Genomic DNA, 27,980 nt, shown 5'->3' on the forward strand with positions numbered 1-27,980 from the left:
TATATATATATATATATATATATATATATATATGTATGTATATATATATAGTATATAAATTTATATGTATATATATATGTATATATATACACACACGCCATTTGTATATTGTAGAAATGAGCAAACGAATCACTGACTTAATGATGCAAGCAGAAAATTGCTGTCTTCAGTGGATGTAGTCCCATGTCGAGAGTGAGTATTAGATTTGTTGAAAGTGCGGGACAGAGGAGAGTCAGGTCTGAATGACGCAAGGGTAGAAGGGCCTAGCACAGATCTGAGTATGTTTCGTGAGGATTCAAAGAGGCAATTAAAAGTTTCAAAAATATAACGGCTTACAAATGATATATTGCAGAAATGTGGTGAAAGTTAGATTGATTCAGTGGCTGGCCATGATCTGTGAGCTATTAAAGTGAATAATGACAAATTATTAGCTAATTCACTGGCAAAGCTGCAAGGCAGTATTCTGACTGAGAATGTAAGACAGAATGCAAGACCGATACGGAAGAGCATTGTGGGTATAGACTAGGTGTATGGCTGAAGGCTTTGTTCCTACGTTATCTATCTATATATATATATATATATATATATATATATATATATATATATATATATATATATATATATATAATATATATATGTATGTGTGTGTGTGTGTAAGTATATATATGTTTACATGAAGAATTAGAGGAATTTATTTCTGGTGACAGAAACTCATTTCGCGTCATAATGTGGTTCGGATTCCACAATAAGCTGTAGATCCCGTTGCTAGGTAACCAGTTGGTTCTTAGCCACGTAAAATAAATCTAATTCTTCGGGCCAGCCCTATGAGAGCTGTTAACCAGCTCAGTGGTCTGGTTAAACTAAGATATACTTAACTTTACATGCGTATAAATATACAGAGTATGTATATATTTATACAGTATATACATGTGTATATATAATGTATATATATATATATATATATATAATATATATATATGTATATATTATATATATATATATATATATATATATATATATATATATATATATATATATATATATATATATATATATTATATATATATATATATATATATATATATATATATTATCGTTCCTCCGAGAAACGGGGGCGTTAAGCGGGTGCCATCACATCGAGTAGCTGTATACTACTTGTTTTGACACCTCTACTCACTATTCATTTTTCTTTTGCTAACTAAATAGACGAATTTATGTACTATATTTCATAAAGCCTAACAATATAAGTCCATTTTTAATAAAATTGTATCTTAAATAAAATATATAATATTGTAATGTGTGTCAGGAAGGTAGCTACACAAAAGATACATAAATCACCAGTTTCATTAGCATTTGTGTTCTGTAATTTTAATAAGATACCGCACGAAACGCAATACAGAATAAATAAATATTGTAAAGGCCATGTAACTGCATCGCTGTAACGAACATGCGTTTGTAGGTATGCATCGAAAAAGTTGGCAAACTCATTATCAAAAAGCCTAATCATTGTTTATATTCATCAAACGTTGTCAATTCGTTGTGTCCATGGTACCGTACTGAGTCACCGACTAGAGCTATTTATTAACTAGACCTATGCTACGAAACTTCATCAACTCTGTAACATTTGCGAATCATATGACATAAAATAAAAAGAATATTGTAAAAGTACTTCACAGTATCGCTGTAGAACAATGGAAAAGGTTAGTATATACTTTATGGAAATTATCGAAATGTCTTGTTATAAATTTCAGTAAATGTGCGGCTCAATACTGTCCCTAAATAACGTATTTCATATAACCTCACTTAGGTGCAACGTTTTCATACGTTAATTTTAAATACGTTAATATGAAATGTGCATAATGACTGCTGTTACACATGATACATGGCTTGCCTAACTCAGCTTTCGTATTAAGGCAATCAACTTTTTTTTTTTTACTGTAGAAAATATTGCGCAAAATACAGTACTGTACAATATGCAATAAATATTGTTACCGTGCTATATCACAGTATATTACAGCACATAACAATTTACTGCTGTAGAGAACAACCATACATTCAGATATACACGGACTTTAATATAGCCAATATTTGAGGAACCTCGTCTCCCAGGACATAGGCCTAGTGTTTCAAGAGTCTACGTTTTGCGATTATTTATGTAATAATCCTTTTATAAAGATACAATGTCACAAGCACTTTCATTTTGTGAAAATATGATTATTCATAGTAAGTCTGGACCCAGAAAACCACAACAACGTATAAATGAATGTGCTCGCGAAGAGAAAAAACGTTAAAAAGTATGTCTGGTATTGATAATCTAGCAAAATTTAACTGAATCAGAGATTCTGAAATCTGTTTTCAATTAGAAACTGCTTACAACTCTTGATTCTGTCATCGGATTATGGAGTAGGCTTAGTGGCTGAACAACCTAGGCTGCCAATAAATATCATCCGAGCGAAGTTTGGCAACGGTGAGGTACAGAATAATATGAATTTGTAAACCACTGGAATGCACTAACAATGCAGTTCAATAAATAATAGTAAATGCGCCATGCAGCAAACTTAAAACACACACGCTCGATTAAACTCTCAAAAGTGTTAATAGGATGGTTCCGCTTATAGCTGATACACTGATTTAACCAAATAATTCGTGTTGAAATGGAAAGCGATGTAGGATACAACTATTTCCCAAAGATTTTATTTCATTTATAACTCTGAAATCTAAGTATTAACTATACATTATTCTCTTAGGTGTCATAATGGATAGGCCTTCCTAGGCAATGCGCATCTAAAAACATTGCACTAGTTCATATGCTTGGGTTTCCTGTGATGAATGATTCACATGCAGTTACCATACAAATAATGTATTTTTGTATAGCTTAATGACTGCCAATCATTATTTACTGTGATAAAACAATACAATTTTTTTATCTTTAGCTCACAGCTTGACACTTACGATTCGGAGAAAAACATATAGGCTACTACTTTTTTTTGCATTTCGTGGTCGTGCTCATAAGCACGACATGCATATATAAATTGAGTTTTATATATATTTAAAAAAAAAACAGAAATAAGTACATATCGTGCGTTAACGAGCGTCGTTGCTTTCAAGTATATATTTAATTCGAAGTGAAACACTTATGACTCTGGAAGAGAGAGAGAGAGAGAGAGAGAGACCTTACCTTACAGACCTTACAATTCGTTCGGGTTGCCCCAGGTCCCTCAGTGTGAGGCGCCTTTGATGTCTACCAGAGAGTTGCTAACGCATCTTCCGGTATATTTTGCATCTTCCAGTCTTGGATGGTCTGGGATGCATCTTGGATATTTGTCGAGCTTATTCTTAAACACATCTACGCTCACTCCTGTTATGTTCCTCAGATGAGCTGGTAGCGCATTGAATAGACGCTGCATTATCGATGCTGGTGCGTGGTGGATTAATGTCCTGTGTGCTTTCCTTAATTTTCCTGGTATAGTTTTTGGCACTATTAATCTACCTCTGCTTGCTCTTTTTGATAATTTTAGTTCCATGATGTTTTCGGTAATTCCTTCTATCTGTTTCCATGCTTGAGAGAGAGAGTTGTTTTTTTATGATTTCGCGAGGTAGCATACTTCTCTCCTGCAGATACTGATTTTGTAATAAAGTTAAGTGCTGATGCCACACTCTTATTTTTATTCTTTTTTTAACCCGGCGGAAAGCATGGCAAGTCGAATGTAACGCGTCTGAATAGTATCGTTTACTCTTATACAATTGCTTGGTGATCCTATGAAAGGTTATATAATTACCAAAAATATCACCAAAAATACGTTATAGGCTATACGTTAATAATGTTATCAAGTTGGAAGACAGTGAAAATATATACGTGTTCCTAAGACCAAAAGCATATTGCACGGCCACCGAAGTCAATGACGTCAAGTGAGTTTTGAATACACATTTTTCATGAAGAATGTATTCATGTATTTTTCGTCATATTAACTCAAATCACACAAATGTTATAAGAATCGTATCATCATCAACATTTATAAAGCCTAGATTATATTTTCACCTAGGAATTTTTTAAAAGCATATGTAAAAACTTGGGTAAGTAATTTAAACGGAACAGCCACTGGCCGTTTGGGTGAGCACCTTCCAGGCTGAGCCAGTGCTACCAGCGCTTGAAAAATCTTTCAAGATCTTGAAAAATTAACTCAAAGCTTAAAAGCTTGAAATAAAAATGTGAAAATCGAAATCTTGAAAATTGTGTACAGAAAGTCCTGAAACAATACCACCAGTCATAAAGGAAGGAAGAGAGAAAGCGATAATTTGTATTTTCGAAACTGCTACTGGACCAGTACGTGAAGTTGACACGAACATATACTGAAGGGAGACCACACTCCATCAGGTGCACCGCACCGCTGCAGCAGGAGTCAGACAGCACAAGGCCAGAGCTGGGTTTGCAACTTCCGACGGGGAACACTTACGGTGTGCATTTAAATATCTGAACACGTTTTCAAACAAAATAGCACTAGTTATTCAGAATAGCAGTAATGAAATAATACTCTTTGATATGAGTTCAGTTACATCTAGGTAGCACAGTGCGTACTTATTTATTTGATTTCATGTTGTTTCAGTCATGGAGAGCTCAGATGAGGTGCTTGGTCGGTCTGGTGGGAGACGGTGCAACCCATCAACAGCAGTTAAAACCACAACCAAGCAGGTGGAGGTATTTATATGTGGTACAGTCAATTTGTGAAATTAGTCGTTTCATGAAATTCCTAGTGAAACTGTAATTTCAAGCATCGTAGATGTAAGATGTCTTCAGATCTAACCTAGCACCGCCTAACTTAATCTTATGGTACCTAACCTAACATAAAGCCTTTTAAAGATAAAAGCTGCTCTCAAAGTCATGTTCTACTTCTACCTACTAAAAGCTTGGTAAAATTTATACATAGAACAGGTGACTGTGTTGGGGTGCTGTTTGTGTAATAGGTTTTGGTATTGTATGTGTATATGTTTGAGCAATAATATGCTAATTGCCGTATGTTATATTTCAGCTTCAGTTATGGAGAGTTCTGAATCTGACCAGGAGGAGGAGGTAGACCAACCAAGTGGGTCTGCCGCAACATCTGCTGGGTATAGAACCCCCCCCCCCCGAAAAGAAGAAACGCAAATGGTATTTCCAGTCCTTTAATCTTGAGTGGCCAAAACATCCGGAAATGTGAGACTGGTTGCAAGTGGAACCAGCTGAAAAGCATATGGCTATCTGCAAGGTTTGTGACATTAAGAGCACTAGCAAAACCTCTCTGCTAGCCCATAAGGATACAAAGAAACATCAGAAAATCTTTATTGCAAAGAAACACGCCACACATATACAAAGTTTCTTTAAAGCTCGGAAAGAGACTGAAACATTGCAAGATAAAGTTGCAAGGGCATAAGTTAATCTATCAGGTTTCATGGCCGAGCACCAAACGCCATTCAAGCAAGCTGATCATCTTGTGTAAAGAGAAACTGTCAACAACTGATCCATCTGGCTCAAAGATTTACAAAGAATTTGAGGAACTTCATCTAGGTGGTGCATGTGAGGCAAAGTTACTGACAAGAAATCTAGGGGAAAATGAAAGCAGGTTTCGGTCAGACTGCTTAGTGTTCTTGTCACAACTTTCTTGTCAGATACACAAGAGATTTCCTTTAGAAGAAGACAGTGTTATTGCTATTTTGCACAAAATGTAGCCAAAGGAAGCAACAAGTACTGAAAGACAGATAAAGTCCATCATTAAACTTGCCCTGAACTTTCCTTCTTTAGTGTCTGAACATCAGCTTGATTACTTACCGGAAGAATGGAGAGCCCTTATTTGGGCAAAGAAGACAGTGCACCCATGCTTTCTCAGGAAGTACCAGAATTTTGGCATAATTTAAGGATTATACTAGATGGAAATGGTCACTCCAAGTTTAGTTTATTGTCTGACTTCATGTGAGGCCTCCTTGTATTACCACACTCTTCAGCCTGTGTTGAAAGAATATTTTCCCAGTTAAATTTGGTGAAGACGAAATAAACAAGCCGCCTCAAAAATCGGAGTGTGGCAGGCAGGCTTCTAGCGAAGCAGGCTATTACACGCCAAAATGCTGAATGCTTTTCATGGAAACCTCCGAAAACTGTTATTGAGGATGTGATAAGTGGGCGCTGCTACAGATATACCGAGTCTCTCTCAAAGCAGCCTACAGTAACTCCTCGGAGACTCGGAAAGTGAAAAAGAAAATTTTAATCCAAGCTTGTCTTTAATAAGCTTACCCTATGAGTGTAGGCCTATTTTCTCATGCATGCCCGGTTCTTATGTCAGTATATTGGAAAGAGGAAAAAGAGTAGCAATTTTTTTATAGGTAGTTCTTTATTTCAAAAATTTCCGTTTATATGTCAAAGTATCCTCAGCAATAATATTCGTGTGCACTGCACATTATCAGTAATTTTTGTGACTTTTATATAAAACAGATAAAGGTATAATAATAATAAATGATTCACCAACCTTGAAAAATTTAACTAGATCTTGAAATAAGTCTGAACCACATCTTGAAAGAAGTTTTCCCAACCGCTGGCAGAGACTTTGCGAAGTTACTGTTACCAGTTTGGTACAATGCATCCCTCGTATTATAAGTCACTCAGATATTCTGCTTTTCGTTTTTCCAGATAATTCCAATCCTCACCTAATATTTATCTGGGTTTCCCGGTATCTACCTTTTTTAATTTTCTGAGAAACATCGGTAGCCTATCTCTTGTAGGATGCTGTCACTCGTTTTTGTCACAGACCGGCAGCCTATGTTACTCATATATATATATATATATATATATATATATATATATATATATATATATATATATAATCAAATACAGTGACTTCCTATTGTTGAAATATTAAAATTAGATAAAAAAAAATGACATTACGCTATGGCAAAATATTACATAGTATACTCTAAGAATGAAATTTTCTTTGAATTGGATGGAACAAAAAAGAATTACGCTAGGCCTAGGTTGACCTTCTCTTGCCATATCTACTGAAAACTAGCAATTGCCTTTGTAATATAAAGTTAAGGCTTTACTTTAAACACACGTGTATAATATATTTGCATATATACACATGTATATATACCGTATAAATAATGTGTATATATATACCTATATTATAGGTATTTAAAGTTACTTTAAATACACACACACTCATATATACACCCACGTGTATAATATATATGTATATATACACTATATATAGTACATTCTCTGTGTATATATATATATATATATATATATATATATATATATATATATATATATATATATATATGTGTGTGTGTACATATATATAGCTTATATATAATGTATATATACATATATTTATAATGAATATCTTCTACATATATATATTATACATGTGTGCACGTGCGTGTATGTTTAAAGTAAGTCTTGAACATCATATTACAGAGGAATTTGCTAGTTTTCAGGAGATATGTCACGAGAAAGTTAACCTGGGCCTAGCATAATTTTTGTTTTGTATCAACCAATTCATTTAGCCTAAATAAAACTTTGTTCTCGGAGTTCACTATGTAATTCTATGACATCGTGCAATGTTAGTCATATTTTGTTTTTTATCTAGGTTGTATATGTCAACAAGTGGAAGCCACTGTACTGGAAAACATTTTTGTCCGTTATTCCCAAGTAAACAAAGTTGCGAATTTACAATAATTGATGCCATGCTGTTGCTTGTACTTCGTAAAGTAAACCATTCAGCAGTGCCTCATATCAACAAAACTTACACCTGACCGCTGAATACATCTCCTCATAACAGAAGGAAAATGTATCCTTAGTCTGGGAAGTCATAGGTCTAATTAAATATGTAGTAATACCTATCAATTAATTTATTATTCAAAATTCCATGGTATCAATAATGAATCTGTAAAAATATAAACATTCACATCAGTAATTATAAGTCATTCGGTGCATATCAGCCTAACATCCCAAAATAATAGTGGCTCTTCGTTTTATTTCCCCATAGTTTCACATAATTATTTTCATAAATTCCAAGCTTTAAGCAGAATCTAGTCTAATTTTGATAGCTACACATTTCTTCTAATATTTAGTGTGATTCATTCCAATTCATGTCAAAACATATTAAAAAAATATAAAAAAGCTCTGCATGCAAAGTGTGTATCCAAACCCCATTTCTCTACATTAACACTGGCGACCATGCTACTTTTGGATTCCAGATACTAAACTTGGTAGAATTATCAACACAGCCTACACGAGACAGAAATTTTGTTTATTAAATAAGCTTTCATTCGAATCAAAGTACCATATGAAATTAATATTACTAATCGGACACATTTAAAGCTAATCGGACAATTCAAGTGCACATCCAACACATTAAAAAAAAAGGATATAGATTAGAAAACTTGTTTTCTGTCAGCTGTTGTGATAACCAGTGACTCCAAACAGACCCTAACACTATCAGACACACACTGTTGATAATAAACAACACTGTTTATTCCATACAATGTTTCCAGTACCAACACTTGTCACTATGGTTTAGTGTTTTCTTCCTGACTGCAATCACAAACCCAAAGCACTGAACTGGAACTTTTCCGGTTTCTGCCGGACGACAAGGTGGGAGAAGTTGATAAGAAGAGAGAAAACATTCAAATCGTCAAGTGCCTGAAGTCGTCATTTTAAAAAGAAATGCTAATGAGATTTTCCTTGCTGAAGCAGTGAATAAACAAAGGCGACAGAAAAGAGGGGGGTGAGGGGGAGTTTGAGTTACCTTATACAAGGCCTATTCAAAATATGGTGGTTCCAACATCCTCACAAATAAATCTTCATCTCCAAACTGAAAATGAATGCTGAAAAGGGGAATCTGAAGTATTGAAAGCAGCGCAAATATAGTCTAATCATTGGGAACTCTATTCTGTAGAGTTCATGGATGATGTCATGGTAGGAACAGAAACAAATCTGTCAACCAAGGTTATGTGTAACACTTACCGGTTATGTACAAAGATTTGGAAGGAAAGTTAATTGCAATGCTGGCTGGATAGTGGAATCACTTGCCTTGGAGAAACAAGTCTTCATGATACGAAATTTTGTCAAAATTATACTATACTCCACCTGACTAAAATATTTCACTGCAGAACTGCATAAGTAGGAAATATTACCCCTCATTATCTTCTGCATGAAGACTGCTTGAACACAACCCTTTCAAAAGAAAAGGTAAAATATCCCTTCAAGGCCATTTGTATTCTTTGGGAATTCAGGTACACGATGGTCACAGATTACACAGACACAGAAATTGCCACACGATCTAAAATGTCAAATCAAAAGATAAGCTATTTAACATTCTCAAAGTACTGCTGGGAGTTGCTCCAAAAGCTGTACAGTAATGTGTCAGTTCTGCACATCCTGGCTCAACACATCTGATAAGGCAGATGTAAAAAAAGTCTGAAACTTTATCTCACTTTACTGCTGGGGACTTGATCCTTACAGACAAAGGTTTTTAAATGACAACATAGTCCCAGGCGGCGTTCCTGTTAATGCAATATACTCCCTTTTTTAAACAAAGTAAAATACACTGTTAGTGAAATTCAAATGAGCACAAACATTTTAAATTGCAGAATTCATGTTGAAAGAGCATATGGCAGTCTAAAGGAGTTCAAGGTACTTTACTGAAGTTTATACCAGCACTTCTTAAAAGCAATGCTGAAGTCATGGTGTAATTCTGTGCATTGCTAGTAACCACCCAGTACTGCACTCTCTAATTAATTAAAAAAAAGTCTTAGACTTTGAATAAATGTCCATGTCCTGTGATTGGAAAATATGATTCATTTGAAAAACAAAATACAATCCTTAGACTACATGACAGAGGTCTTCAACTGGATTTCTTTTCTAAGTACATTCTACATCTGTGTGGCTAAAATTGTGAACTGCATAAGCGAATAGAGCTGCTGCAAGGCTACATTCATAATTACCCCATGGGCACTCACTGGTAGTGGTAGATGAATCAATCTCATATCCTTTCACATAAACCTGTGAATGAAGCTGGCAGAATCACTCAACAAAAATGGAAAACAAAACAACTATACAAAATTAGTTCAACTGGCAACCACTGGGCAAGATGAAACCTGTGTAACATAAAACTAGCATGGCTAACTGTCATCTTCCATCAGCTATTGTGATTCCGGGTAATTTTTGTAAATGGATACTATCATTTTTCACCTTAACTAACAAAAAGTTCAGTATCATCTTTAACCTATTCCGGGTAATTTTTGTAAATGGATACCATCATTTTTCACCTTAACTAACAAAAAGTTCAGTATCATCTTTAACCTATTCCGGGTAATTTTTGTAAATGGATACCATCATTTTTCACCTTAACTAACAAAAAGTTCAGTATCATCTTTAACCTAACCTAACAAAACCTTCTGAACTTTTTCCTAACCTGACATAACCAGATCTAAACTTATTTACCTAACCAAACACCTGGAAGTAAGTTTAGGCTAGGCTAGGCTAGGTTAGACATTAGGTTAGGCATTATTATTATTATTATTATTATTATTATTACTACAAGACAAGCTGTAACTCTAGCTGGAGAAGCAAAAGGCTGCAGAGCCCTTAAGGAAAAGCTGCCCAGTAATGAAAAATTAATACTAATGTCAATTATAAATCAACTATGTAGAGAAGCAAACTGAATCCAGAAAATAAAAGGTGAAGTTCTCAAAACAAAATCAAACAAAAATTATAATTAACAAACAGAATAAAAAATTACCAAAATTAATGATACAAGGCTTAAAAGAGCCTACTAAACAAAAATGTATTGTCACCTGATTTGAATTTCTTAGGGTTACCGTAAATAAACCGAGTTAAAAAAAAAGGGGAGGGTAGGGGGTGGTGGCCAGACTTTCTATAAAAATATACCCTGGTTCTTAATCTCCTCAGAGGGAGCTAAGCAAGAGGGATGCAAAACTGCAAATAAGTAATCTCAAAATACAAGGGTTATTATTACAAATGCTTTACAATGACCAGTCCAATTTGTTTAGGTTTCACATTCAGTCTTGGGATAGCGTATGCAGAAAACTTCAGCTTTATGGTTTTCCTTATCATAGATTCCCACTGAAAGACAGACCAGAGTTTATTTCTTACTGATTATTCCATTGTTTAATCTAGTCTTCATCTTCATATGCCAAAATAATGTACTGCATTTTCATAAAGGTTAATTTTGGTCCATATTTGACTATGCTTAAAATTTTATCATTCTAATACACTGCTATTGAATACATATAATTCTAAACTTCATACATGCATATTCCCTCTTTATCATCGATAGTGCTGCTGGTATGGAAACAAAAATAAAAAAAAAATAACAAATACACTGTACTGTAGCCTAACTTCTGGTAATTTTGTAAACCTTTCCCCATTACTACCTCATTACAATAGGAAAATGCTAGCACTTGATCTGAATTATAATGGTTTTCAGTATGTTTTTTTTTTTTTATTTCTTGTCAAGAAAGAAGAAATAAATCAAGTCTGCAGGGAGGAAGGCAGTATCCTATTCAAGCTGCCTAGGACAATTCCGGAGTGTAATAGGATTGAAAATAAAATAATACCAGTAGGCCTAAGTGTAGAATGACAACAGGTATTTTGTTCAGTAAAAGTAAAAATGAAGATTGTTCGAGATGCAACTGCACGAAAGATAAGTAAATACGAAGAAAATAAGCGAGTGGGGTCCCCCACCCCCTTTCCAAATTAAGAAATACGCCTACGCAAAGTTTGAACAAAATCAAACACTGATATAGCCTACTCATATCGTTAAAGCTAGGAGTTTCAATCAAAAACCAAATTCACAAAACGCAGTACATTGGATAATGTTCTTTTCCGGTCCGAACATCATTACTCGATTTTTTATTATATCTTCCGAATCTTCATAAAAAATGAAAAAAATATTCTATATATATAATTCTTGCAAACAATATTTATCACAATAAAAATGAAATTTATGTAAATAACTGATGACTATTTCTAAGTTTCAATTTTGCGAAATACACTTAGCCAAGGGACAATTGATCCCCAGGCACTAGTACTAAACACGGCGAAATACATCTAACCCACCAGGGGCTAGTACTAAACACGGCTTAACAGTGTAGAAAAATTGTTGTTTAGCCGTGTTTAGTACTAGGCCTAGCCCTCATGTGGTATTGGAGTTCGGACCGGAAACGAACTTTTACCTACTGATTAAACAATACTTTTTTAATATAGTTAAAATATTTCCTCAAAGTCATAATACGCACCGGTAGGTTCGATGGCGGTACGTAGGTCACAGTGAAAATTGGCGGGAAATAATAATAGGCCTAGCAGTCCTGGTGCGAAACGTTAATAGCGCAAAATATCACTATTAAAGTATGCAAACGCGACTATTAATGATTATTAATTTTATTATTAATAATAACTATTACTAATAGTAAATTTAATAAACAAATATATACTTGTAACACTCACGTTTCCGGCGATGGCCGATTGGTGAGCATCCTTGGCTATACACTTGAATGACGATTACGATGTGATGGGTGAATACAGATTTATATATATAAAACATATATATATTATACTGTAATTATATATATATATACATACTTGTATATATTCCATTTCCTTCGTTCGTTTCCGTACGACGCGCCTCAACATCAGCCATATCTTCGTCATCATTGTCTTTAAATCAGTAACAACATTAGCCTAGGCTAACACAGAGATCAGCGTCATTACGGTCACTTACTATTGCATATTGCTTTAGTGGACCAATAACATCACAGTCATTACTGTCATCACTAGGGCATGATGTAATCAAAACTATTATATATTAACGTAATCACTATCATCACTAGGGCATGGGAATTTCAACTCCACTTTAGGAAATATAATTCACATTTTCCTATCGATCCGCTCGGCTCTGGCATAGGACCATCGACGCTATTACTGTGTAAAGATATCTTCCCCGAGTCTGCACTGTCACAAACGTAAATTTGAACTAAAACGTGCAAAGAGAAAGGAATTAAGAATGGGCACTCACGTGACACCAACGTTTCACAAGTTATTGTTTGTAACTGGGGTGTCTGGCGACGGGCGCGTCCGAAGCATTGTAGCCAGAACTCAGTGGCCAATTTTTCAATGTTGATAGCGATAAAAAAAAACCCTAATCCCTAAAATTGTTGTTGATAAACACTAAGATGAAATTATTAAATAACATTAAATTATAATGATCATATTTAAAGAAAAATATCTCTTCATAAATCAACAGGAATAAACATTACAAGACAAGCATCCCATTAGCTGAACTTGATTAGCTGGTAACAACAGCCTCTCCAGTGCATCTAGTCCGCTACCACAGTCTTTGTCCGCTACCTTCTCCGACTAGCTTCCTCTCATAGGTAGACGATGTCTTGTGTTTTTCTAAAGATAAATTTCTACCATGTTTCCTATGCAACTTTGCAGCAAGCTACACTCTCAGATGAAAAGGAAGGGTCAAAATAGCGATATTTGATACTAACTCTGTGCCTCCTATATCCAGATAACTCCCTTCATAAGACCTTTTTGATGCTACCAAAGAAATGGGCGCAAAAAAAAAGATGCAAATGAAGCTGCGGCTGTCCGAAATTAATGCAGTTCCGAACCGATGAGTGATTATTTTGAATACTGAATGTGGAAGACAGGAGGGAGGCAGGCCCGAATGACGCAAGAGTTGGGAGAAATCTGAGAGTAAAATTGTGAGCCGGAATATGATTATGAGGGTAAATGGGAGCCCCGAAGACAGAGCAATGAATATTAATATGGATGGTCGACGAGTGGAAATGTTTGATTTGTGTAGGTAACTGGGCAGGTATGTCTTTGGAATGAGTGTTTCAGGATAGAAGAATTGTAGACCTGCATGATGCAGGAGTGAAAAGTGGTAAATTAAATCTGAAAATGCTTTTGAAAGCAAACACTGAGGATGTAAGGAGGACACTTGAAAACTCAAGAACGTAGGCCTAAAGGCTCTAGGATTTGTTAGAATTACTAGCGAGATGCTGAAATTGGTAGGCGACAGAGAGGGTACCCGGGTGACCCTCTACTGGGGTGACTAAGGCACCTTACTATGAAGAAAAGGTTGCTAATAAAAGGGAGAGAGGAAATGAGATAGAGGCTACTGTTACAATTATACAATTACCGTACAAAGTGTTGAGCATATCTGGGGAGTTATATTCGAGGGTTTAGATTATTATGGAAGGAAGATAAAAGTTTTGGATGACTATGGAAAAGCAGAGTTTAGACCATTCATTTCACGGCTATGCGGTTTAACGGACTGTCACAGAACAACTGTATGAGAAATTAGGGAGTGAATATAGGACTAACGAAGATGCGATGTAGTTAGGTGAGATTAATTGTAAGGATTTGAAATGAAAACAAATGTTTTGCAGAAATATGTAGACTGGAAAGATAATGGTCTCGTGTAAAAAAAAAAAAAGGGTCGCAGACAAGGCTGTATAATTTCTGATTTGGTGTTCAATAATCTATTGAATGGAAAATGAGAAAACAAAGAAAAGACTGGTTATGCAGGTGCAGAAAGGTGTTGGCTAGATGGAACAAAAGTTAAAATAGAAGAACATTAAGTTCAAGGAAACCCAATAACATATGTACACAACAGAGCAGGCTAGCAGTACAATTTGCCTAGTGTGGCCGATACACGGTCGGCGAGCCTTTTTTTCTTTGGGTGGGGAAGGTGGGATATATGAAACGGCTGATGTTGGTAAAGGTTTTAATACGCATAGGGGTGGCTATTTTGGAGTCACCTCTATTTAAGGAAATGGCTTATTCGTCATTATATTCACAAGCACGTTGTGTGAAGATTTCAGTTGAATTTATTACCTTATTTCCATGGCAACGGGGAAAAGTTTTTTCTTTTTTTTTAGGCTGAAAGAGATATGAGCGACGTTCTCGCCCATTGGATCTGTCCCGCTCTTTTGTGCCAAGTATTGTGCAGAGACAAGACGGGAAATGCTCTTTTCCTAACTAGATATAAGCCGTTCATAGTCGGTGCTCAAGGGAAACGGTCCCGGTTAGTTGAATCAAAACAAAGACGAAGGTGAATAAATTCGAAAAACGTCCTTCTTTTTCCCCCAAGAGTAAGTAGCCAAAATCAGCCTAGTCCTTTTCGATGCGTGACTTGTTAACCTTGACATGGTTGCCGCAAATAAGGGATTGTCCTAACTGCATCCTTGGTGTATATAGCCTCCACCGGGATCGTGTGGGTCTTTAAAATACTGCGGAATAAAAGAAATTTTTTCTACTTCAGCCGAGGCACTATTTCGCATTGTTATGAAAATTCCTGTGGTCATCCTGGTGATATTGGAAGCTGGTACATAAGTTGCACCTTTCGGTGAAGGGTAAATCAAAATATTGGCAAATACATACATACATACATACATACATACATACATACATACATACATACATACATACATACATACATATATATATATGACTAATTATATTTATATATATATATATATATATATATATATATATATATATATATATATATATATATATACGTATATATACATAAACAGTGAACAGGTTTCCGAATGGCGTGTTTAATAATGCTTTAAGTTTCTAAGAAAATAAATAATGCCCTCTTGCTATCACTAATTACCATTATTTTGTTTTGGTGAAGGCTTAATGCTTTTCGACTCTTTCTTTCATTTAAGTATAAGTGAGAATAATGCCTGGTCTCCAGAATTCAATTCTATCTCCATAGTCTTTGTAACTATCTAAACTTGAGGAATTTTCCTGCGTTCTCTCTATGAAACTGGAGATTTTTTTTGTATTTTTGTTAAATTTTTTCCTTATAGGCTATTTTCAAAATAGTTTCTCAGTGACTGCATCACTGCGCCTAAGAATGTTAACTTATTACTTTCAAAAATAATGCGAAATCGGTCAAGATTTTTACACTTTGTCTCTTCGACTTCCTTGTTAGGTATATTACATTTAAATATGACATGTTCCTGAGAGTTCAAGACTGTATGTATGCATGTTTATATGTACACACACATGTGTATATATATACATATATTTATGTGTATATATATATATATACTACTATATATGCCTGTTTATGAGACGTGAAAATTCTCTGCCTATGGTAAATCACTTAGCATTTAACTCATACACACACACACACACACACACACATATATATATATATATATATATATATATATATATATATATATATATATATATACATATATATATATATATATATATATATATATATATATGTTTGTATATATATATGTTTGTATATGTGTGTGTATATGTATGTATTTATGTTTAGGTGTGGTTGTCCTGACACCATACCCTTGTTTAATCGACCAATATCGATACCCCAATTCTAGAAAACAATGCTTAAAAGCAACAGATGTACTGATACGACCACTTTTCGCCCCCGTGTTGGTCGTAAACGATCTTGGAATGCTCGTAACGCAATTAGGTTTCATCCTTGAAGCAGGAAGTTTTATTACAACGGTAATCAAGGACTGGTTTTTGTTTCGTAGTTTTGAAAACGCCCATCACCAGGTCACACTCACACACACACACAGTGAGAGACAGAAGGGGGGTGGGGGAATTGTCAAATAACACAGAATCCTTTATGGCTAATCACCTAGTCACAGAGAGGGGGAGAGAGAGAGAGGAATTGTCAAATAAAACTAATTACTATATGACTAATCACCTAGTCATATACAGAGAGAGAGAGAGAGAGAGAGAGAGAGAGAGAGAGAGAGAGAGAGAGAGAGAGAGAGGAATTATCAAATAACACTCAATCCTATATGGCTAATTACCTAATCAGAGAGAGAGAGAGAGAGAGAGAGAGGAATTATCAAAGAATACTCAATCCTAATTATCAAATTACAATCAGACATTTGAGCTAGAGAGAGAAGAGACAGAGAGAGAGAGAGAGAGAGAGAGAGAGAGAGAGAGAGAGAGAGGAATTGTCAAATAACACTCAATCCTATGTGGCTAATTACCTAATCAGAGAGAGAGAGAGAGAGAGAGAGAGAGAGAGAGAGAGAGGAATTATCAAATAACACTCAATCCCATATTACTAATTACCTAATCAGACAGAGAGAGGAATTGTCAAATAACACTCAATCTTATGTGGCTAATTACCTAATCACAGAGAGAGAGAGAGAGAGAGAGAGAGAGAGAGAGAGAGAGAGAGAGAGAGAGAGAGAGAGAGAGAGAGAGAGAGAAAGAGAAATTATCAAACAACAACTCAGTTCCATATGGCTAATTACCTAGTCACAGAGAGAGAGAGAGAGAGAGAGAGAGAGAGAGAGAGAGAGAGAGAGAGAGAGAGAGAGAGAGACACAGATTCCCATATGGCGAAAGCACACCGGAAGCGTTATAGCATCGTTCAGGCAAACCTTTGACCAGGTAGCCAATATGTTTCGATATTAGGGACAAAACTAAAGACTGATTTGATGAAATTCAGCCTGTCAACCCAAGCACTGAAGGGGCACTTCCAGCCATGAAGCCCCTGAGACAGTGACCAGAGGGAAACCGAGCGGTTGGACAGCAAGCTAAAGAGATTCAGAAAATAAAGGAAATGACTTACAAAGATCTAAAGGTGGAACTGGGAGAAAACTGAATAGCAAGGCTGAAGTAAGGAAGGGGGAATGGAGGTGAAGTAAAAGGCTAAAAAGTGGTTGCAGCTAACGGCTGAAGGGGCACTGCAAACAGCCTTTTAAAAGTGCCTACAGCGCAACACGGGAGGTGAACTGACGACACTACACGTGCAACACAGGGGACGTTAGTCTTGCTACCCAGATAAAAAAAATTCCTGGTTAATGTTGAGGTGTATTTGAACGGCGAGACGCTGAGATGCCTGAAAAGTACTCATGCGTCAGTGCTCTCAGCTTCCTTTGAATTAATGGCGCCGTAAACTCCGACCAGAGGCAGTCAAATATTTTATTTCCTCCTGCTTTATTCTTTACATTATCAGATTACGACAATATTTGGAATTTTCCACAATTCGCTGAATATTCCACTTCTTTAAAGTGAAGGATTTTTCAGGCATCTCAGCGCCTTGCCATCCTAACATATACCTCAATATTAACCAATAGTTTTTCTTATTTGAATAGCAAGACTAACGTCACCATTGTTACACGGGTATTGCCGTCTGTGCACCTCGCGTGGAGCACTGTAGGCACTACTAGAGGGTGTTTGCAGCTCCCTTCGGCCCTTAGCATTTTGCTTTTCCTCCATTTCCCCTTCTTTTCTGCAGCCTTGCTGTTCGACCTCTCTAACTCTCAAAATGAATAATTGAAAGAAGCAGAAACTTCATGCAGATTCAACATAATCAAAGAATTTTCATTCCCTCGGTGCAAGCCCGTTTATCAGATCGAGCTTGCATGTGTTTTTGTAAATGATCAGAAAACATACGAATAAGTCGTTTCGCATAATTACGTAACCAACTTACCTTTATGGAAAATTTACGTTACTCTTATTTGCAAACAGTATAATCCAGTTCCAAGTGAATTATCTAGCACTGGATAAGGAAGTGACATGATTGTTTTCTTTAATTGTATATTCTGCTCGTAATTTAAACGCAGACTACAGACATTGGTTAAGGAGCAAGTGATGTTACGATGCTCAAATTTCAGGTTGACAATAAAGTTGTTCTTGGTTCAAGGTTTACTAGAACAACAACAAAAAAAAAAATGAGATTTATCCTTCTATATCCACGCTCCCTCCCCCCCAGCCCTTCTCTCTCTCTCAAAAAAAAAAAAAAAAAAAAAGGAACCCATATTTAGGATCTGTTCAACAAAATGGTTGCCTTCCCTAAAGACCAGCGGTTCAAGGTTGGTGATGCAATATCCCAGAACAATCTTTTGGTAATCCCTTCACAACTTTGTTTTTATTCTTGACGTGAATATATATATATATATATATATATATATATATATATATATATATATATATATAAATAAATATATTTATATATATATATATAAAACTATATATATATATATATATATATATATATATATATATATATATATATATTATAAATGTCTGTATATACTGTATATATATGCATATATGTATATAAATATATATTTATAGTATATATATATATATATATATATATATATATATATATATATATATATATATATATATATATATATATATATATATATATATATATATATATATTAAAGGTTAGTCACTGGCTATAGTTGTAGTTTGAAAAGTAAAAATGAAGCCTTTCTATGAAAATAACTTGACATAACAGTAACATCTTAGGCTTTAATTTTATTTCCGAACCTAGAACCATATGATTCATCCCTTGCTCCCATCCAAATTGCCTTTGCTTGTTCAATCACTCAGGTCTTCCAGTGCTCCTCTATGAAAGCTAAGATAGTTCGACCATGAATCTTTCAATGAGTTTAATCGCCTTCTTGAGGGAAGTTGGGAAGATGACTAAGAACTTCTCGGGAATTTCTAGTTTTCTGTAAAAGAAAACTACTTTGGCTTTGTCTGTCTGTCCGCACTTTTTTCTGTCCGCCCTCAGATCTTAAAAACTACTGAGGCCAGAGGGCTGCAAATTGGTATGTTAATCATCAACCCTCCAATCATCAAACATACCAAATCGCAGCCCTCTAGCCTCAGTAGTTTTGGTTTCATTCAAGGTTAAAGTTAGCCATAATCGCACTTCTGGCAACGATATAATTTGGCCACCACCGGGCCATGGTTAAAGTTTCATGGGCCGCGGCTCATACAGCATTTTACCGAGGCCAACGAAAGTTAGATCTGTTTTCGGTGGCCTTAATTATACGGTGTAGCGGCTGTACAGAAAACTCGATTGCGCCTAAGAAACTTAGGCGCGTTTTTTACTTTTTTTTTTTTTTTTGCTTCCTCTCCGAGCCCTTTAATTCCAAGAGACATTTGACACCGAGGTAACTTAGATACCACTTATAATATTTCTATCTTTCCAGTGATTGCTGACCTATTGCTACGTCACGCGTCTAGCGATAAAGCCGTTTTATTTTCTGTTAAAGAAAACTATTGAGATGGCTTTGTCTGTCCGTCCGCACTTTTTCTGTCCGCCCTCAGATCTTAACAACTCCTAAGGCTAAAGGGCTGCAAATTGGTATGTTGATCATCCACCCTCCAATCATCAAACATACCAAATTGCAGCCCTCTATCCTCAGTAGTTTCTCTTTTATTTACGGTTAAATTTAGTCATGATCGTGCGTCTGGCAACGCTATAGGACAGGCCACCACTAGGCCGTGGCCGAAAGATTCATGGACCGCGGCTCATACAGCATTATACGCTGTACAGAAAAGTCGATTGCGCCGAAGAAACTTCGGCGCTTTTTTTACTTGTTGCTTAATGAGTGCGATACGGGAGAAAAAAAACATAACAAGGAGCTTCCCCTCATCCATCCTTCAAGTGCCAAATCAGGACTGGGTCCCAGTGCCGAAAACTCACAGCATCAATCACTTCACGTCGGTTAGTCCTAATCACACCGCCGCTCTCGCATATCTTACACGAATTCCATCCTTTCGTGAATATGCAATGAATCCATTTCTAATGCCTCTGCCGCTTCTTCTACCCGGTACGCTGTTGGTTTGGGAATTTCAACACCTTTTTCCTCATTCAATATGGCAAAATAACCTGAAAATATTCTGAGCTAGTCAAATTTTCCATTTTTATCTGACGGGTACTTAAATTTCTCACTAATTCGATCCAAGTTCAGTCCAATTAAAGGGCCTTCAAGATCAATTCGGAAGTTCACGTTGAAGCACTTGAATTTCCAGGAAGATTTTGACTTTATTTGGCAACTTTGTGATTTCAGATTTATAGCAGCAATATGATGCTAATTGCGTTCTGGCATTCTCTCCCGATATGTAAGTTTCTCGTTGGACGAGTCGATAGAGTTCTCGGCTAGCACTCTACTAGACCCGAGTTCGAGTCTCCGGCGGCCAATGAAGAATTAGAGGAATTCATTTCTGGTGATAGAAATTCATTTCTCGCTATAATGTGGTTCGGATTCCACAATAAGCTGTAGGCCCCGTTGCTAGGTAATCAGTTGGTTCTTAGCCATGTTAAATAAGTCTAATCCTTCGGGCCAGCAGCCCTAGGAGAGCTGTTCATCAGCTCAGTGGTCTGGTTAAACTAAGGTATACTTAACTTTCTTAACTTCTCCCGGTATGTAATTTATGTAATTTAACTTCTCCCGGTATGTAATTTATGCGAAGTAACGAGACGAATAAATGTGTGCATTTACATCCACGAAGACAGACGATATTATGCACTTTTGAAATTCCAGCAACCTTAGCTCAGGCGGTAAATGATATCAAGTTCCTCTTTTTATCCTTGTCGATGCTAAAACCTATTTTATGGAACCTCATGTTTGCAACCCATTAAAAAGTGGAGACCTTAAATCACTGATAAATACGGCTCTCGTGTTGAAGACTTCCTTACCCGTTTTTCGAAACAAAGTGTTCTCGAAGATTTTATAGACTGCCGATCCATTTAATTTACCACTGCTCTTAGATGACGCCGATACGTAGCGCAAGGGCTCTTTGTCCTACGGACAGACCTTAAAGCCTGGGTAGCGGCTTCCATTCGGATGCACACGACAATTAAACAAACACATTACGTCGTTACCCATTCTGAATCGTCTGGAGGCTATCCACAGATTGGATCTAGGGTCTCATTTTAATTTTAACGATCCTGTTTGCTGAGGGTTTTCTTGTTTGTTGATCACATGTTTTTTTTAAAGGAATGCTATGGGTTCAAGCGTGGTAAAGACGGTTTTAGTAGCTACATTAATTTTAATGATCCTGACCAGTAGTGAGGAGATTTTGCCTCCGTTTTCCTCAAAGGAGCTGTTTGGAGATTTAAATCATTTTGAATGAAAGGAATGTGGCTTTTTGGAGGAGGAATTGACTTTTAGAGGTTTTCTGCAGTCAAAAACGCATGAGAAGTGGGTTAACTTAATTGATTATTAATCACGCATAGAATACCTGTTTCGTTTTGATATACATCATTCACCTTATATGTATTTTGTTTTAGTTGCCTCAAGATAAACATGATTCCCTAGTTAGGACAGTTTAATACACACATACATACATATATAAGTAGAAATACATACATATGTATATATATGTATATAAGTATAAAAATATGTGTATGTATGTATATATACATATATATATATATATAATATATATATATATATATATATATATATATATATATATATATATATACAAATATATATATATATATATATATATATATATATATATATATATATATATATATATATATATTAAACGATATAAGCTCCCCTTCCAGCCCAAAGTCCTGAACTCACACTCTGAAGAACTGAGTTTCGACCATAATTTATTTACCTCCCATCTCTGAAAAATCATCCAAAAATATACAAAAAATGTTCCATTCATTTAAGTAAAAAAAAATAAAGAAACTCTGCTGCGCAGGGTCTTCAGACCTCTTTTGAGCTAGGCTACGGTCTAGAGGCCAAGGCCTAAAGAAGAAACAGGTATATTTATAAATAATGTTGGATGTCAAGGAAGGGCTCAGTCTGTCGTTCCCTCTGAAAAAAGAAGAACGTATATGAAGAGGATTTCGTGGGATCAACTTCAGAGTTACAGCTGGCAATTCATGATGAATAAAATTCATAATTTTCTTTTTAAAACTTTTGTCATGTAGGAGAGGGCACTTAGCATAAATACATAATTTGGAAACGGTATATGGGAACAGGTTGTTTAATTTTTCGGTTAGGAGCTTATTAAGTCCTCTATGGAAATAGTGGGATGGAAAACAGTTGTTACGGAAAAAATTAGTCAGAACTCTACTTCTTTACGAAATGTTAACCAGCTGGAAGTCAGAGAATACGCCCTGTGGAGGAGGGAGAGAGAGAGAGAATTTAACTTAAAACTGAAATTACGCGAGCTAAAAGAAATTGGTGCCCAACTCTGCAAAAGTATTTTTCCTATGAATGCTGGTTTGAAACCCATTACCTTTCCTGGTGATACGTAAATCTAGAAATGATAAAGAGTTGCGAGTTTCTTTATCTACAGTAAACTTAATATTGGGATGTTGGACTTTAATGAATTCTAAAAAGGAGTCAATTTACAGTAGAGAAAGAAAATTTACGAATCACCAGGGAAGATAATGGGTTTCAAACCAGCATTCACAGTAAAAATACTTTTACAGGGTTGGGCACCAATTTTTATAACTCGTGTAATTTCAATTTTAAGTTGAATTCTCTCTCTATACCCTCCTCCACGGGGCGTATTCTCTAACTTCCAGCTCGTCAGCCTTTCATAAAGAAGTAGAATTCTTTGCTAATTTTTTCCGTAACAATTGTTTTCCATCCCACTATTTCCATAGAGGACTTAATAAGCTCCTAACCGCAAAAATGAAACAACCTATTCCCATATATATACCGTTTCCAAATTATGTATTCATGCTAAGTTTCCTTTCCTACATGACAAAAGTTTTAAAAAGAGACGTATGAGTTTAATTCATCATGAATTGCCAGCTGTAAATCTGAAGTTGATCGCAAGAAATCCTCTAAATATTCGTTCTTTTTTCAGAATGAAGGACAAACTTAGCCCTTCCTTGACATCCACCATTATTTATGAATAAACCTGTCCCAGTTGTAGTCTGGGACCTACGTTGGATGTACGAGGAGGCTTCTCAAGGTCTGTTTCTGCTCCCATCAAGGCGTCAACTTCAGGACAAGTTGCAGATTTTACAATCCCGAACTATCCAATGTTCGGAACCATTCTCAGATTTGTGGTACCCACTTGGACATAAATAATTTAAAAATTATTGGATCTGCCCGTAAGGACGACGAGTTGATGGTGTTGGAGTCGCTTTTTATAAAAACTAATGTACCAACACTAAACACCCCATCGTCATCCACACAACTGTTTACAGCATAATTGCCTGGTTCCAGAATCAGGGAGCTGGAGCAGCCATGTTGAGCACGACTACCTACAATGTTAATTCCGCACGTTTCTAACTACAAGAGGCAAAAATAAAACTAGAGATAAAAGGAAAATTCCTTGGTAACGGTTTCGTCCTGAGACGGATCTCTTCAGAGACGATTTATTGTTGCGATAAATCTCCTTTTGTAGAGGTCCGCTGGAAGCACTAGACTGTTGAAAGAGGACACCTTCGTACTGTCTTTGATTATATTGTTTTTCTTATTCTCTTCGAAGTAAACTATACACACAAACACACACACACACACACACACACACACACACACACATATATATATATATATATATATATATATATATATATATATATATAAAGTATATATGTGTGTGTGTGTGTGTGTGTGTGTGTGTGTGTGTGTGTGTGTGTGTGTGTGTGTGTGTGTATACTGAAATCACACTGGCTACCTATCCTGATTCTTTCCGTCGCTGGTATACTCTTATATCATAAATCTGTCCATTTCTACCAGTGAACAGGGCTTCGATTGTATATGAATCAAGGTGAAGTGCTCGAAATATATATATATATATATATATATATATATTTGCAACGTATATTGTTCAAAAAGTGTTTTATGGGCCATTTTATCTTCACATTACACTGTTGTATTGTTCAAATATAAAAAAAAGACATTCATATGTTGTAATATATATATATATATATATATATATATATATATATATATATATATATATATATATATATATGTTTATATATATATATGGCTTCCTATATCTTTACCTCACAACGTTTCTTCTAAACTTTTCGCACTCCCCTAAGTTCACTTAATTTTTAATAAACCGTGAAATTAAACGCCTAACCCTTCGTCTCCCTTCGTGACCTCCATGTCATTCAGTATTCATAATTGCAATTCCTATCTTGCCACAACCTACTGTTCTTGCATTCTAAAGCCACGGGGGCCCAATAGGACTGACTTCTGGATGTCCTCTTGTCGCCCAGGGTCGAAGAAAACCGGGAAGAAGGGTGAAATAATAGACGCAGGGCTTAATTAACACCGAAGCCGATTCTTATCTTGTCTCCTGAAGCAAGAGGGTAGAAAGAGTTGGGAAAACGGCAGCAATGGAGGAAAAAAGTTTCTCAACCACGCAAATAAAGACTCACTGGTATTCACTTTTTTATCGTACCCTCTGTATTATGGATATTCACAAATCAACAAGTTTGGCAGTGTTCAGAGATCCATAACTGACCTCTTATTGCTTTCATTATCATACCCAACTTTGGGCTAAGGTCCTTGCTGGAATAAGGTCGTCTTTTAATCTAAACCAAGCAACTAAACTTGAACATACAGTTTTGTAAGGATATATACTGTATTTATAAATACTGTACCAGTAACCTTTTTATTTTTTTTTTTTTTTTTAGTACCACTTATCATATACTTTACGTTCGAAAGTCCAAATAGGTAATTAGCACAGCTGGGTAAATGATTTTTTCTTCAAAATTCTTCGCATGTTTACAACTCATGTTGTGAATAGATCTCGTTGGCAACCATGAAATACCCTGAGAAGCGTATTCAGAGAAAAATTTAAGAAGCCTCCTCAAAATGTAATGAATACTGATGTTATAAAGCTGGGAAAATACGGCCTTCACGCCATCTGAAAAAATGTAGACTAACTGTCAGTCTCTGAAACTGACAGCACGTCCTTTTAAAACAATCCTTTTTCCACTGAAAATGTGATTCAGACTACGGACAACTTTGTTAGAATCTTTGAGACCGGGAGGGATAATTGTATGGCTGGTGAACCTAACTGACTTTCGGAATCAATTAAACTCCCCAAAACAAGAATGTATAAAAACGGCAAAAAGAGCGGTTATGTAACAGATTTAATGACTTCAGCCATGTCCCTTCCAGCGACCTCCTTTTAGTTTACATCAGGAGATCCGAGATAAAAAAAAAAAAAAAAAATTCTCACCTACATTGTTTACATAATGTACTCAAGTTGACCAGTCCGGTAAGCACTGACTAGATTTTTCTTCTTTTTTTTTAGGTCGCTCTTCTCCAGTCTGCAGTATATAAGGTCGGTCCTTTCTGACGATGCTCAAAGAGTTCTGCATCTTGACAGTGACCATTTGAAGAGAGTAGAGGAAAGAAGCCTTCGCCCTCAAAAAAAACTTCATTCACTTCGAGGCCCTATCTACATAAAACCGCAGAAATGTGTTTCAGGGTAAGTTAGTTGTTTTACACTTCCTCACTTAGTTCAGTTGGCATTTTGGTCCCATTATGACAAGTCATCATCAGTACCAGACCGCTTTGGTGTGTTGCCAGTTACAGCGACATTTGGTTCACCCAGAAGGGATTTTAATATCATGATTAAACTCGACCATCTATTTTGTCTTGAGTGGTTAAACCATCGTCTTAGTTTTTTATGTTAAATTTCTTGGAGTTTCTGTGATGTTTATTTGTGCCTTGGTAAAAGTCTGTTTCTGTTCAATTGTTTTCCGGTCCTCGGTTGAGTTCCGTTGCTTGAGGGTACATTCAAGCATATTTTCCTTATAGCTTTTCCTTATTTACTTTCAAATTTAGTCCTCTTTTTACGCTCAGACAGTCTATTCCATGTAAGCTTGCTATGCTAATTCCCGACCTCTGATTTGTTCCATGAAAATGATGATAGGAATTAAGTGGAAGTTTTCTTTGAGTAATTCTGGTTCAACAACATTGCTAGTGCAGGCGTTCGTTATTCTTATAGTAGAATTTGTCTTCCCCCCCCCCCCCTTTTATTATGCTTCTTCAGGGAAGGCAAAAATGAGGAATTAGTATTTGTTCGAGCACATATTCAGTAACTATACAGGAAATTCTAAAATGAGTAAAAAAAAAAAAAAATTGAAATCGTTGTTAATATATGTCTTAACATCTGTACCTTTACATCCATTGTGGAACTGCACTTTTCTATCTCACAATCTTGTTAACAACCTAAACCATTTCAGCTTAATATTATCCCCATCTCTACCTAAAAGATACATAGTTTTATTTTTAGCTCACTGTCTTATATTTGCTGAACGAATCTCACATTTGCCTCATTCCAGATAATCTTGGTAACGGCAGCTGTAATCCAGTTATGCCTCGCCCTGCCCACGACTTCACCGGAAGGAGCAGCCATCCAGGACCTCCTGAGTTCATCCCAGGACATCAACACCGAACACGCACCCGGGGCCATCAGCGACATACTGACGGCGGTGACTGACCTCATGCTGAACGTCAGAGAATTCCAGAACAGGAAGTACGGCAAGGAACCAGCCAAATTCGTGGCACTCTTCCCGGACTTCATAAGGAGGACTGTCGAGGCCAATGCCAGGCTCCGAGGTCGTCCCGTGACCGAGAATGAGAAACAGGTCATTCAGAATATCCGAGGTATCGAGGCCGTCATCGGAGAGACCACTTCTCAGCTGGAGAAGGATCTCAGGGCAGTTTACGGCTCACAGCTCGACTCTTACCAGTTTAGGAAGTAAATCAACTTATTCTGCATGATGGTATAAGTACAGCATATTTGATACGAACGAGTGTGATATCACGCAAGCGAACACGCAATACATCAGTCGCAAAAACCATTTGAAATCAGACAGGCTAACATGTAATCAAAATTTTCTTGCGTCATTAAATAAATAGAATTTGTAACGGTTTTTTCTATTTCTTATTAATCCTTTTATATTTTCAATTAACTTCTTTGGTTTACAGATACTCAGTAGTACGGAAATGTATAAAACGTTCTTTGTACGGACGAATCTGTATTTTGAATGAATAATAATAATAATAATAATAATAATAATAATAATAATAATAATAATAATAATAATAATAATAATAATAATAATAATAATAATAATAATAATAATAATATAATAATAATAATATCAGAACACTGATTCGAGCCTCTCAGA

At 35.9% G+C, this 27,980-nt stretch overlaps 1 protein-coding gene across 1 annotated transcript; it reads left to right on the top strand.

Annotated features, from left to right (window-relative positions):
• The first annotated feature begins 13,376 nt into the window (after positions 1–13,376).
• On the top strand, positions 13,377–27,722 carry LOC136849184 (uncharacterized). The gene is made up of 3 exons (XM_067122305.1): positions 13,377–13,425; positions 26,093–26,269; positions 27,129–27,722. Exons 2-3 carry the CDS (start codon positions 26,258–26,260, stop codon positions 27,549–27,551), a joined length of 435 nt encoding a protein of 144 aa, XP_066978406.1. The 5' UTR covers positions 13,377–13,425; positions 26,093–26,257; the 3' UTR covers positions 27,552–27,722.
• Positions 27,723–27,980: the final 258 nt, after the last annotated feature.

This window comes from Macrobrachium rosenbergii, chromosome 20 (assembly GCF_040412425.1).
Source record: "Macrobrachium rosenbergii isolate ZJJX-2024 chromosome 20, ASM4041242v1, whole genome shotgun sequence".
In the NCBI taxonomy this organism is placed as follows: domain Eukaryota; kingdom Metazoa; phylum Arthropoda; class Malacostraca; order Decapoda; family Palaemonidae; genus Macrobrachium; species Macrobrachium rosenbergii.